General features: G+C 34.5%; 1 protein-coding gene and 1 pseudogene across 1 annotated transcript; one reads left to right on the forward strand and one right to left on the reverse strand.

Moving 5' to 3' along the window:
* Positions 1-1,180: 1,180 nt before the first annotated feature.
* On the forward strand, positions 1,181-1,658 carry LOC148579057 (uncharacterized; annotated as a pseudogene).
* Positions 1,659-5,278: 3,620 nt separating this feature from the next.
* LOC107620021 (uncharacterized) lies at positions 5,279-6,784 on the reverse strand. The gene is made up of 3 exons (XM_016322247.1): positions 6,489-6,784; positions 5,990-6,300; positions 5,279-5,928 (listed from the first exon to the last, which is right to left on the reverse strand). The coding sequence occupies exons 1-3, from the start codon at positions 6,782-6,784 to the stop codon at positions 5,279-5,281; spliced, it is 1,257 nt and encodes a 418-aa protein (XP_016177733.1).
* Between the last annotated feature and the right edge of the window lie 7,549 nt (positions 6,785-14,333).

The raw sequence follows: 14,333 nt of genomic DNA on the forward strand, positions 1-14,333 counted from the left end.
GGAAGGTGGGGGTATTAATATTAAATTTTTGCCTGGTAATGCTGATGACCGCGTATACCACCGTGGTGAAGAGTTTGAGTTTTTCTTCATGTACAGTTGCATTTTTGTAAACCTTGGTGTTAGATTTCTGTTTACTGAGTTTGAACGTGGAGTGTTGATGCAGCTTAAGTGTGCGCCTTCTCAATTGCACCCAAATTCATGGGCTTTTGTTAGGGCGTTTGAGGTGTTAATGGAGTACCTTGAATCCGAACCGTCGCTGGAGGTGTTTTTTGCTCTCTTCCAGTGTAAAGGTGTGAATGGTTGAACTTGGCGAGTGCTCCTAGACGAGCCATCTTTAGTTTGTATAAGTCGTCTTATAAGGGGTTTAAGTCAATGTTTCTGAATATTAGTGTTGCCAAGGATGAGTTTTCTTGGTATATTGATGACTGTTTGCTGGAGAAGTTTCCTTTATTCTGGTGTCCAAGACCTAGGCAGATATTGGGGATGGATGAGATGGAATCTAGAAACGAGATGATGGTAGAATTTTTAGTTAACAATGTTTCCTCTTCCGGTTTGTTGTCTGTTATGGAACTTCTTGAGTGGGAGTTTGATAAAGATGTTGTTTCAGAGTACATATGTAAAAATTTTGTTTGGACTCGTCTGGTTCGTTTTATGGTTTTTGATGTTTCTCTTGTATTGGTATTTTTGCAGTTGAGAAGGCTCCGAAAGTGACATCGAGCAGTTTGAGGGCATTCTTCCGAGCGAAGAACGTGGATAAAGAAGGGTCTAGTAGTCATGCAAAGGCTGAGAAAGGAGCCAAGGTTAATCAGCCCTCTCCTACTAAGAAAGTAAATTATAAGCGAAAGAGGGGAGATGGCAAGAAAGAAAAGGTGGTGGATTTGGCCGGTGACGAATTTGGCGGGAAGGAGGTCGACTTGGATCAGGTAAAGAGGTTTACCGAAAATCAAAAGGCACTGCATGGTTATAAGGGAGATGAGGATCTCACTTCACTATGGAGCGAGCATTTTCCTCTGTCGATGGTTGCCGATGAATATTGTCAAAGTCTCGCCGATATCAGACTGGTTCAGGATGTTGGTGACATTGGCGTTTGTCAATATCTTCAGGTATGATATCTTTGTTCATCTTTCCTTTGCAATGTTAGTTTGTGCTGGTTTGATTTGATTGTTTGTTATTTCAGGTGATGGGAGCTCGGCTGATGTCTATTGGCCGAACTCAGGAGTTAAAACATGCCAGGGACTCGTTTGACAAAACTGTTGTGGACCAGCTGATGCAGGATAATTTGGATAAAGGTAACAAACTTCGCACTGCTTTGGATTTTGGTGGACTCTTTGCAAGAGAAGCTAACTGCTACCGAGAATGTTGGAAAGAAGTTTGATGAAGAAAAAACCGCTTTGGAGGCTAGGCTGGCTGTGCTGGTTGCTGAGAAGAAAAAGCTCGAGACTGACAAAGAAGACCACGACCCCGAGATGTTTGCTGCTGGATTTGAGTGGGCTGTTGAGCAAGCGAAATTTCTGGTGCCTGCTGCTGATTATCTGCAATGGATCCGAGTAAGGTTGTTGTTGGCGAGGAGTTAGTTGAGGATGATGAAGATGGTATTGAGGGGGAGGGTGAGAACCCAGATGCCCCGTGAACTTATGTGATAAATTAGTAGTTGTACATTGTTTATCTTTTGTATGATTGTGAAACGTCTGGCTTATAGCCAAAAACCATTTTGATGTTGTTTGCTGGCTTACTTAGCCAAAAAACGTTTGGTACTGCTATAATTTGGTTGAATGTTGATGCATGTTTAGTGAGTTGTGTGGTTTTCTGACTTGAAAAACTTTTTGAATACTCATCGCATGAGTTTAGTAGTATTTTGTTTAAAGTACTCGGCCGAGTAGGATAGAAAACAGATATACGAAATAACTGACAGTTATTGTATTATGAATTAGTAATTGTAAGGGTGCGGGGTGGTGTGCCTCATTAAAATCTCTCTAGCAAAACTGAACTTAGGGATAAAATCTGGTAGTAGGAAAAAGATTGAATCACCGTGTCCGACTTATAGACTAACTGTAATACAGTTTTAAAGAAGAAATGTTCCAATTATTTGGTAGTATTGTGCCATCAAGTGTTTGTATTTTGTATGCTCCTTTGCCGATGACTTTGCAAATCCGGAATGGGCCTTCTCAACTAGCGCTTAGCTTGCCATGTCCTGGTGGCTTTCGTATGTCTTCTATTTTCCTGAGGACGAGGTCGCCCTCTAAGAATGTTCTCGACTTGAGTTTCTTATTGTATTTCCAAGCTATAGCTCATTTTGCTGCGAGTTGTTGAAGTGTTGACTTGTTTTGATATTCTTCGACGAGGTCAAGCTCGGTTCTTCTATTTGCAATGTTGTCGTCTTCATTGACGCTTGCAGTTCTGGGAGATTGTAAGGAGATTTCGACAGGTAGCATGGCATCACATCCGTACACCAGCCTGAAAGGGGTTTCTTTCGTTGAGGATTGCTCTGTTATGTTATAGTTCCATAGTACTTCTGGGATGAGCTCGGTCCATTCTCCTTTGGAGTCTTCAAGTTTCTTCCTGAGCCCTTGTAGGATAATTTTATTGGCAGTCTCAGCTAGACCGTTAGTCTGTGGGTGTTCTACAGATGAGAACTGTTGAACTATTTTGAAATTTTGTAAGAAAGTTGTGAATTTTTTATCTATAAATTGTCTACCATTATCAGTTATAATAGACTGATGGATACCAAATCTGCAGAGTATGTTTCTCTATATAAAAGATATCATTTTTTAAAGTTATTTTTGCTAATGGTATTGCCTCTATCCATTTTGTAAAATAATCAATAGCAAAAATTAAAAATATAACCTGCTCTAGTGCTGGTGGGAAAGGTCCGAGGATGTCCAGCCCCCACTTATTGAACGGCCAGCTTACCTCTGATGAATGCAACTGCTCGGTTGGGTTATGGATGACCGGTGCATGACGTTGGCAGTGGTCACAATGTTGAACTTTATGCATGCAATCTTGTTGCAAAGTTGGCCAGTTGTAGCCTGCTCGGAGGATCTTAGAAGCTAAACTTCGTCCTCCTATATGCGTTCCACAGACACCTTTGTGTACCTCGTCCATGGCTAACTTGGCATCCGTTGTATCCAGGCATTTTAGAAGAGGTATTGTGAAACCTCGCTTGTATAGTTCGGAGCCGAGTAGTGTGTACAAACTTGCTCTTCTTTTGAATTTTCTCTTATTTTAAATGTCGTCGGGTATTTGTCCTGTTTGTAGTTAGTGTACGAAAAGTTTTCGCCGGTCTTCTTCCTGTGAAATACTCAAAATTGCTGTTAGCATAACACTAGATTCATCAAGTGTTAGTTGAGATAAGGTCGGAGTTTTAGTTTGACTTCTAGTTGTTGCCAATTTCGAAAGAATATCAGCTCTATCATTTTGTTCTCGAAGTATATGGGAAATATTGAAATTTCAGAAACCACGAATAAGGTTATTGACAATAACATTATATTTTTCTAACAATGGATCTTTTACTTGGAAGTTACTTGTTACCTGTTGCACCACGAGTAGGGAATCGCATTTGACGCTTAGTTGTGTTATGCCCACTGTGTGGGCCAGCCTTAGTCCTACTATTAGGGCCTCGTATTCTGCCTGTTTATTACTTGCATGGAAGATAAATTGCAGGGATTGCTCTAGAGCTATCCCTTGTTCGTCTTCAAGAAGAATTCCAGCTCCAGAACCCTTGTTGTTCGAAGCCCCATCGACGTATAGCGTCCAATTGGTTATGATTGGACTGGATTTGTCTACCGTCAGCTCTGCAATGAAATCAGCCAGCGCTTGAGATTTTATGACTCCTCGTGATTGGTACTGGATGTCATACTTAGATAGTTCGATTGACCATTTGATGAGTCTTCCAGCAAGCTCGGATTTTGCCCGAACTTGACGGAGGGGCTGTTCTGTTTTTACTATAATGGTATGACTCTGAAAATAGTACCGCAAATGTCTGGCCGTTGTTATTAAGGCCAAGGCGAGTTTTTCTAGTCTCGGGTATCTGACTTTAGCTTGTTGGAGGGACTTGCTAACGAAGTATACTGGATGTTGTTGTTTTCCTGTTTCTGTTACCAAGACAGAACTGATAGCATGATTAGTAACAGATAAATAGAGGTATAGCGGTTTACCCAATTCCGGTTTGTGAAGCATAGGTGGTTTTGATAGTATGGTTTTGAGCTCGATGAAGGATTTTTCGCATTCCTCAAACCATTTAAAATTTTCCTGTTTCCTTAGCGCCTTGAAGAAGTGATGCGATCGGTGAGCTATACAAGGCAAAAATCGAGACAATGCTACTAGTCGACCAGTAAGTTGTTGAACCTCTTTGACCGTCCTTGGGCTTCTCATGTTCAGTATCGCTTGGCATTTTTCAAGGTTGGCTTCAATACCTCGGTAGGTGAGCATGAAACCGAGGATCCTTGTACTCCGAAAGCGCATTTTTCGAGATTGAGTTTCATGTTGTACGTTTGAAGTTGTTGAAATATCTCCTTTAAGTCTTTAATGTGGTTTGTCGCATGCAGTGTTTTTGCCACCATGTCGTCAACATAGACTTTTATATTTCGGACAATTTGGTTTGAAAAGATTTTATCCATGAGTCTTTGATATGTTCCACCTGCATTTTTTAGTCCGAACAGCATAACCTTATAGCAAAAATTTTCATTGTCAGTAATAAAAGCAGTCTTATTCTGGTCAGCTGAATACATTAGTATTTGGTTGTATCCAGAATAAGCATCCATAAATCTTAAACATTGAAATATGGAAGAGCTGTCAACTAGTTTATTGATGCATGGTAGGGGATATGCATCCTTTGGACAGGCCTTGTTAAGGTCTGTATAGTCCACATACATCCTCCACTTACCGTTGTTCCTTTTTACCTTTACCACGTTGGCTAACCAGGTAGTGTATCTGAGCTCTTTTATGAATCCAGCGTTGAAAAGCTTTTGGGTTTCTTCCAGAGAGGCTTCCCTTTTGTCTGTGCCAAGGTGTCTTTCTTTCTAAGCTATAGGTCGGATCAATGAATTGATTTCCAGCTTGTGGCAGATGACGTTAGGATCTATTCCCGGCATGTCTGCTGAAGTCCATGCGAATAGGTCAATGTTTTGTCTTAATAGCTCAGCCAATTGTTCTCGCTCTCCGTTCTTCAACGCGTTGCCGAGGTATGTATATTTACCCTCCTCGGCTGTTAGTTAAACCTTTGTGAGGTCATCTGTCGGCATCGGTCACTCTTGGTGGTTGGTCCGAGGATCTAGGTTGGCTACTGGGGTAATTGTTCTGAGTTGTATACTGCTTGGACGTATTGTTGTTCAGGTTGTCTTGAATATTCATTTTTTAGGCTGGCATTATAGCACTTCTTGGCCTCTCTTTGATCTCGATGAATTATCACTACTTTGTTATCCTGCGAAAGAAACTTAACACACAAATGCACAGTAGAAATAATAGCATTGAAAGCATTCAATGAGGGTCTTCCTAGAATTATATTGTAAGGACTTTTGCAATCAATGACTAAGTATTGTATGTCTATGGTTTTACAGTCAGGGTAATTGCCAAGTGTAGTTTGTAACCAGATATAACCTCGGATAGGAACTCGCTCACTTGAGAAACCTACCAGTTTCCCGGATGATGGTTGGACGGCTTTGTCACTTAGCTTCATTTTCTGAAATGTTGAGTAGAATAGTACATATGCACTACTCACTGGGTCCATTAGGACTTTCTTTACCAACGGCTCTCTAACTTGTGCAGAGATGGCCACTGGGTCGTCAAGGTTGCGATCGCTTGCCTTGTAGTCCTTGGGGAGGAATGAGATCCTTGGTTTGTCTGGGTTGATGGATTGAGACGAACTTGATCCCGTCACTGACATCATAGTCCGGTAGGATCTCTTCCTAGCCGAGTTGGTGCATCCTCCGCCTGCAAAATCACCAGAAACGGAATTTATTACTCTACGAGGTGGATTAATATCTTCGTCTACCTTTTTTCCCTTTATCTTGGGGATTGTCAGTCGTTTTGGAATGTTGGCCGAGGTTTTCTGTATTTCGCTTTCTTCCTCGGGTATCAATATACTTGTCTAATAGGCCTTGGCGGGCCAACCTTTCGAGAAGGTCCTTTGCTATAACGCAGTCATCTGTTATGTGTCTGTATTTCTGATGGAAAGTGCAGTATTTGGATTTGTCTACGTATCGCTGGTCTTGGTATGTGCCAGCTCTGTTTGGAGGCTTAATGAGCTTTGAATGCAGGATGTCTTTGATGATGTCCTCTCTCTTGGTGTTGAGGGGAGTGTAGCTGTCAAATTTAGGTGTAAGTCTGAATGACCTTTGGTCTGTCCTGCTGCTTAGATGCTTGTTTCGCTTCTCGTCCTCTTTGTTCGAGGTGGGCTTTTCTGCTTTTCGCAGTGCTCGGAGCTCTTCAATCTCGATTTAGGTTGTTGCCTTTTCTCGGAATTCAAATAAGGTTTTTGGTTTTGCGATGACTATGGTCTTGGAATTTCCCAGGACGGAGGCTGCTTTTTAAGGCGTGAAGGTGGACTTTTGGTTATGTAGTCCTTCAAGCTTTCATGTGGCCCCTGCTTTATAGTGCTCAGGTAGTTGGAGTTGTGCACGTATATCTTGGATGCTGCGAAATGGTTGACGAACTTGTTGGCCAGCTCATCGAAGTTGGAAATGGAGCCTTCAGGGAGGTTGGAGAACCAGATCAGGGCGGCTCCATCTAGGAAGGTGGGGAAGGTACGACATAGGATTGGGTCGGATTCTTTGTTCATGAACATCATCGTATAGAACTTGGTGACGTGGATATTTGGGTCTCCTATTCCCACAAAGGGCTTCAGGGTCGTCAGTAGGGTAAAGTTTTTAGGCATCTAGAAGCTCATGATCTCCTTCGAAAAGGGGTTAGTCCTTTTGGTAGTTGTTTTTGGGGGAGTGGGTATGACATGTTTAGCCTCCGACGTGTGTTCATCGTGGTCGTCCTTATTTTTGGCATCCTTATGCTCTCTTCATTTGCTATGACTGTGCTGCCTTTGGCGTAAGAGTTTGACCATTCTTTGGTTCTCGACCCTTAGGGTCTCGTTGATGACCATCAGTTCGGCTGGATTATGGTTTGAGGGAGCGTGGCTATGTTTGTCAGCCATGTGTTGTGACTTGCAAAAAAGATGAGAAAGCACAGAAGGTAATTTTCAAAAAATTGTGGGGTTAGAAGATCTCGGCCCCACGGTGGGCGCCAAATGTTCCTATGTGAATAAAGGTCTCCGAGGTATAGCTCGTTCTGCTGTTGCTCGAACTTGCTTCCCTTGGGCTAAAAAGGAAGAACGTCGTCTTGTAAGAACGGCGGCGTTGCGCACCTGCAAAGGGACTCCAACGCTCAAGTAAGTAAGAGTGTGAGAGTATTCAGAGTCAAAATGGAATGGATTACGTACCTGTGACTTTATTGGTCACTCGTTTATATTGAGTTTGTGTATGACAGTTATCCGTATCATTTGTTATCGATTTTGTGGAGTCTCCTAATAGTGCTTCGATTTATGGGAGTTTAGTGATTAAGGTTGGAGAGATTTTCGGGGAGCTTATCTCCTTTGGTGGAATCTGGTTCCGAAATTGCCGTGGTGGGCCAGAATTTAGGTAACTGATCAGTCATCATAATTAACAGTTTAACACTAACTATATCTTTTTATGCTGAATTTTAAAAACTAAATCCCACAATATGGTAAAGCTACTTTACAAATTATAAAACTTTTTAAATAAGTCGCAATTTGAAATTTTCAATTTTTTTGTTAAACTATTAATTTATTAATCAATTTTAGAACAAAAAAGTAAAAGATGAAAACAAATATAAATCAAATGACGCACTGACTGGTTTTTCAATCTCGCCCTTTATTTAGATATAGTAGTTGCGTGTAATCGTGCTGTATGTATGTTCATTAACCTTTGAATTCTTTGCATTATTGTTATTTTGTTTAGTATAAGGAATCATGTTAAAGTAATTCTTGCACATGTTACTCCAATTGTTGCGACCATAGTTATTTATCTTTGACATATGTTCTGTAATAGGAAAGCAAGTAAGAGATGTGAATTGTTACGTTGAAGCTCTTTAGGCTCTTGGCTAATGAGATCATTTCACTGCTTTAGTAATTAACATCAATAAATAATTTGTATAAGTATACTCGCTTTCTTCATTTTTGAAATCAATATATGCATTCATCAAGTGCATCAAAGGGCAACTGTATATAATGGTCAAAGACTCTTTTTAAATAATTTCAAAAAAAATTAAGTACCCACTATTTTTTTATAAATTATTTTATATAATAATTTTCTTTTGAAAATTCTGAGAGAGCTAAATATTGACGACCAAGACCATCTAAATAAAATTTACGCCTAGTATAATAATATTAGGTGTTACATGAAACAAGTTATTATTGCTATTAATTGTTGCGACAATTAATAAATGTTAAATAAGGCAAGTTCTGATTGTTTTTTTTTTTGTCTCCCTAACATTACCCTTAAAAAATAGTTAATCAACATCAATAATTCCGTCGTCATCACTCATGAGAATATATAAGAATCACCATTTGGGCTTAATCTTTGTCCTGTTATAAGCTCAAGAATTTAGTATTTATTTGCTGTACTACTCTTTATTTTCGTTTATTGAGGATCAAGAATTTGTTAATTATCTAAAAAATTAATGTTTAATGCTACTTGAAAACTGTTTTAATTTTTAATACTACTTGAAAACTCTTTATATGCATGTTATGTTATGCATAACATGCATGTATACAAGAAAAAAAAAAAAAGCCTTGGACAAACTCAACCATAGTTATAAGCTAAAGTTAATATAATAACCACAAAAAACTACAAAATCAACAATGCAAGAAGTCAAGAACGATAATAGAAAGTGCAAATTAAACTTATAATACATATTAGCCAATTATTATATTCTTACATGTTGGTATATATGATAGGGTACTAACATGTTTTATTTAGTAAGAGTAATAAAAAAGAAACGATATACTTGCACCATTTTTTATACATTTTTTTTTCTACGAAAAATAAAAAATATAATGTATAAAAAAGGTAAAAACTCACATGTAATTATATTCGTGTGAAGTTGAGAGTTAAAAATTATTAGATGATAATTTAATCAAACTTATTAGATTATCTAATGATTCTCAACTATCAACTTCACACGAATACAACTACACAAAAGTTTTCACCGTAAATAAAAAAGTGGTGCATATAATATTGGTGGTAATAATTAACTAGTAAGGGCGATGAGCGTGAATGTTTCCTGGAGGACTATATAGACAGGCAAAAAAGATGAAATCCTTTTTCCACTTCATTTCAGCGCACCCAATTTCAGTAGTGTCTTTCCAAACAACCTGAACGTAGCATTCACAATCACCACCAATGCACGAGTTGGATTCATGGTCGTAGTGTGCTTTCTCTGCCACCCAACGCGCCGTCGCCACTTTTCCCGTAAACTTTTCGGGTCCCACATGCCACGCGAGATTATGGCCGTACTTATGGGACTCCGATGGCCTTGGTTTTCCTTCGAGGTGATCTATGATGTGTTTTTTCAAAAATTCGTGAGCTTTTTTTTCTAGGTTTTCATCCCACGTTAATGGAGGAACCCCAACGCTTGCTCGTGCAGCGTTGTGGCCGTGCAAATACTGTTGTTGATACTCTGGCGACTCAGCTAATATGCAAAATGGTAATAATAATATGCTTACATAACTTATTATTATTACCATCTTCATCCTCATTTTATTGTTTTCTGCCAATGTTTCACAAAAAAATTAGACAACTTTTTGGGGTTGGATATGTATAATCTATTTATATTATATCATAGTTGCCTTTTGATGTTCTTGAATACATGTATTGGTTTAATTACTAGATGATCGAGAAAGAAATAATATAAAATATTAGTTATCAATCAGATCAGCAGAATGATTAAGTATAATCGATGACTCTTGGATTCTGATCTTTCATAATAGCATGAGGTCAAATTAAAACAGCTTGTAAATGGCCGAATCAAATAATATAAACATAATTTCTCTAAAAAAAAAACTATTTTTATTGCTAAAAATTGCATCATGTATGTGTGATTTAACTTGGTATAAATCTTTAATTTAACCCCTCCCCCTTCTCCCTCTTTCTCTCTCTACATGGTTAAGTGATAATGATCATTAGGCCTAATTAACAAGTCAAAACTATATATGTACAATTTCACATATATATTAACTACAATTTATCAAATTAAATAGAGTCGTATAATCAATGATCCTTGGTTCTGATCTTTCATAATAACTTGGGGTCAAATTAAAAAAAAAAAAAAAAACCGTGTAGGCTGAATCAAATGACTCATCGAACCTAACAAGTAATTATTATATGCTTCTCAACCTTCATTTATATAGTTGAGAATTACTTTTTGTAACTGTTAGGTTTTATTACCATAGTTATTTGTTAAATTCGATCAGAAATAATTCCAAATTATTTATGCACATCTGTTTATTTTGTATCATACGAACAAAGGAAAAATATTTAAGAGATAATAAAAATTCATCTAAATTAGTTTAAAGTTATTGTATTTTATCTTTATTAATTATTTTTAAAATAAATATATAATATTAAATATAATAAATATCTAATTTGAAATATTAAATATATAAAATTGTAGATATTAAGTCAAATAAAATAAGTTTAGATTTTTTTTCATAATATTACTCATAAGATGTATACACCTAGAAGATATAAGATACATACTACGTATATTAAATACCTACTAATTGTTTAATTGCTGCATAGATTCAGCTTTTCATCTGAGTCGCACTAAGGTCCGTAATCTTTCCACATAGTTGTAATAGTTCTATACACATTATTTATTTTTGACTTCTGTTCTATAGAAAACTTAAAGGTGTGTTTAGTAAACGGGTTGGGAAAGAGAGAAGTATGAGCCTTTTAAAAGTTTTACTCTTATCTTTAGCAATTTTTATCTTTTTGAATGCATAAATGATTTTATAATTGTTAATTATTTTTGAAAAATTAGGTGAATTTTTTTTTATCAACTCTACCTTTTATTTTTTTCTATAAAAAGAATATTAGTAACTATTACCTTTACAGTAATTCTTTGTAGTTCTTCCTACTTCTTCATAGTTCTTCGTTTCAATTTTTTTATCAAAATCGTTCAAATTTGTTTCAATCACTAATAAATTAAATATTTTAATTTTTTATTAATTTTAGTACTCATTTTCATATTTTAATTTTTATGTTTTTATTATATTTTTTATTTATATGATAAATTTTTTTATATTATTTATGTAGTATTTTGATTTCTCATGTTATATTTTTATATAAGTTTTTTTTATCATTTACTATACTATTTTTTATTTTTATTTGGCTTTGTTCATATGATTTTTTACTTATTTTATTATATTTCTTTTATCCATTATGTTGTTGATTTTTTTAAAATTTTTTATAGTGCTATGATTTTTCAGGTATTTTATTAATTTTTATAATATTTTTATTATTTTTTATTCATATAAATTTTTTTTCCATCCTTTACTGCATTGTATTTATATTGTGTATGAATTTTTTTATTTGATTTTATTCATATGAATTTATATTGTATTTTTATTTGATTTTTATTTATATTGTATTTACTTTTTATTGTATTTTTTTCATATGATATATATTGTTGGTTTTATGAAATTTTTATTATTTTTATCTGTATAATTTTTTTCTATTTCTTTGATGTACTCTATAAAAAGAGAAAATAAATAAAAAATTAATTATAAGTAATAATAGAGCCATAAATAATAAAAATTTATAGTCCAAAATAATACTAAATTAAAGAGTATTAACAGTACTAGAAAGATTATAATTTTATTTTTATTGTATTTATTTTATTTATATGATAAATATTTTTTTTATATTATTTTTGTTGGTGTTCTAATTTTGCATGTATATTAAAAAAATTATTTAAATTGATGTCCCTTTTAATAATTTTTCATCTCAAAGTGATTTTAAATAATATAATCTAAACAACGTTTATTTTACTATAATCAATTTTGATATAAAAATTGCTAAACATAAACTACGTTAACAAACTTACTTTTTATCAAAATTAATTTTATAAAATCAATTTGATGCAAACTCCTATCTACAAATTATAATCCAAACACACACTTAGTTAACACATCCGCATGTAACTTCTTGGAATCCATAGATTTTATCATTAATCCCTTTCTCACTTATGCATTTGTGAATGGCATAATAATATATATATAAATCACTAAACAAGTTATTGTTAATATAGTTCCTCAAAGTGCTAATATTATTTTATTTAATTTAATGTCTATAATTTTATATATTTTTTTATACATTTTATTTTTTAATTATTAATATTAAATTTATAATTTTAAAAATAAAAATATAAAAAAATTTCTTAAATTGAATAAAAAAGTGGCTGAACAGACACATTAATATCTGTTGAGTCGCTAATACATATAATTTCTATAAATACTTATTATATTTAATATTATTTAATTATTCTAACCGTAATTAATAAATACAAAATAAAGTAACTGATAATTATTAAAATTGTACACGATAAAATTATTAGAATGTTTTAAGTTGATTTTCTTTTGGCTCTTAAATATTATTGTTATTTGATGTATTAATCTTTACTTTGTCAGGGTAAAAGATTTGTTAATTATCTAAAAAATACTAATGTGTAATACTAACTGCAGACTGTTTTAGTTTTTAATTAGAAGAAAAACATAACATGCATATATACAAGGCAAATTAAAAAAAAAAACGTTCTTATAAGCTAAAATTAATTAATAACCACAAAAAACTACAAGATTGACAAGAACGATAATAGAAAGTGCAAATTTATAGTACATACTACATATTAAAAGAGAAATGATATTTGCATGCACCATTTTTATAATTATTTTCTCTTTTTCTTTTAACGAAAATTTAAAGGTGTATAGCAAAAAATGAAGAAAAAAATTGGTGCATATAACATTATATTGGTTGCAATTAGCTAGAAAGGACGACTGCCTTGAACGTTTCCTTTAGGACTATAAAGACAAACAATAATGGTGCACTTGGCCATGGAGCATAGTGTTTCTGGGCATTTGGCATTAGCACATCCAACATGAGTAGTTTCTCTCCAAACAACTTGAGTGTATTCATCACACTCCTTACCACCAATACACGAGTTGGATTTATGGTCGTAGTACTCTTTTTGTGCCACCCACCTCGCTACCGCTTTTGCTGCTGTAGCGTGCTCAGCAGATTCATACTGCAACATAATATTCTGGCCGTAGATAGGTGACTTGGATGGCGGTGGTTTTCCCCGGCAGATTTGGAGGCTTTTATTCACGAACTTTTGAGCTTTTTTTTTAAGTTTCACATCCCACTTCAGCGGAGGAACCCCAACCATTGCTCGTGCAGTGTTGTGGCCTCTCAAATACTCTTCTGGAGACTCTACCTCATTAGCTACCAAAGCTACTATGCACAATGGCAATAATATGCTTACAAAACTTATTATTATTGCCATCATAATTCTCATTTTGTTGTTCTCTGTCAATGCTTGCCAATTATCAGTCTATAATATTGTAATGAATCATGGCTATATGTACAATCTATATATATATATATGAATTACGGACACTTTGTTGAATTGCGGTATAAGCGTATCGGATATATTTCGGACACGACACTTATCGATACTTAGCTTGTTTGATATGCATGTGTACTGTGTCTAATCGTGTGTCAATAAAAAATAAAAAATTCTTTTTCGGATACCACATGTTTGGACACACTTAAATATCATCACGTGTCAGCGTGTCCAGTCTTATTCTTAACATATATTCTTGAAATAAATTTAGATATAGTATATATTATTATTTATTAAAATAAAAAATATTTTAAATATTTGATATAATTAAAATAAGATATTAAAAATAATTAAAAAATTAATTTATATTTTAATATCAATAAAATATCAAAATATCATTACGATTTATCTAAAAAATACGTGTCTTATAAGATTTTAAAATTTACATGTCAGAATGTTTCGTGTCGTATCGTGTCCCGTATCTATATCATTGTCGGTGCATCACCATATATATCATATAGTTGCCTTTTGATGTACTTGAATACATGTATTGATTTAATTACTAGATGATCAAGCTAAGAAAGAAACATAAAATATTAATTATCAATTAGAGCAGTATAATGATTATATAATTAATGATTCTTGACTCTGATCTTTCATAATAACTTGGGGTCAAATTAATAAAAATGCTTGTAAATGATGCAGGA

The sequence above is a fragment of the Arachis ipaensis genome, chromosome B10, assembly GCF_059453495.1.
Source record: "Arachis ipaensis isolate K30076 ecotype BB chromosome B10, ASM5945349v1, whole genome shotgun sequence".
NCBI classification, from domain to species: Eukaryota; Viridiplantae; Streptophyta; class Magnoliopsida; order Fabales; family Fabaceae; genus Arachis; species Arachis ipaensis.

Coding starts and splice junctions, on each gene's coding strand:
- LOC107620021 (XM_016322247.1), bottom strand. CDS start 6,784: ATGATGTTCATGAACAAAGAATCCGACCCAATCCTATGTCGTACCTTC. Junction 6,301..6,488: donor TGGGAAATTCCAAGACCATA/GTCATCGCAAAA, acceptor TAAATTTGACAG/CTACACTCCCCTCAACACCA. Junction 5,929..5,989: donor CCAAGATAAAGGGAAAAAAG/GTAGACGAAGAT, acceptor GTGATTTTGCAG/GCGGAGGATGCACCAACTCG.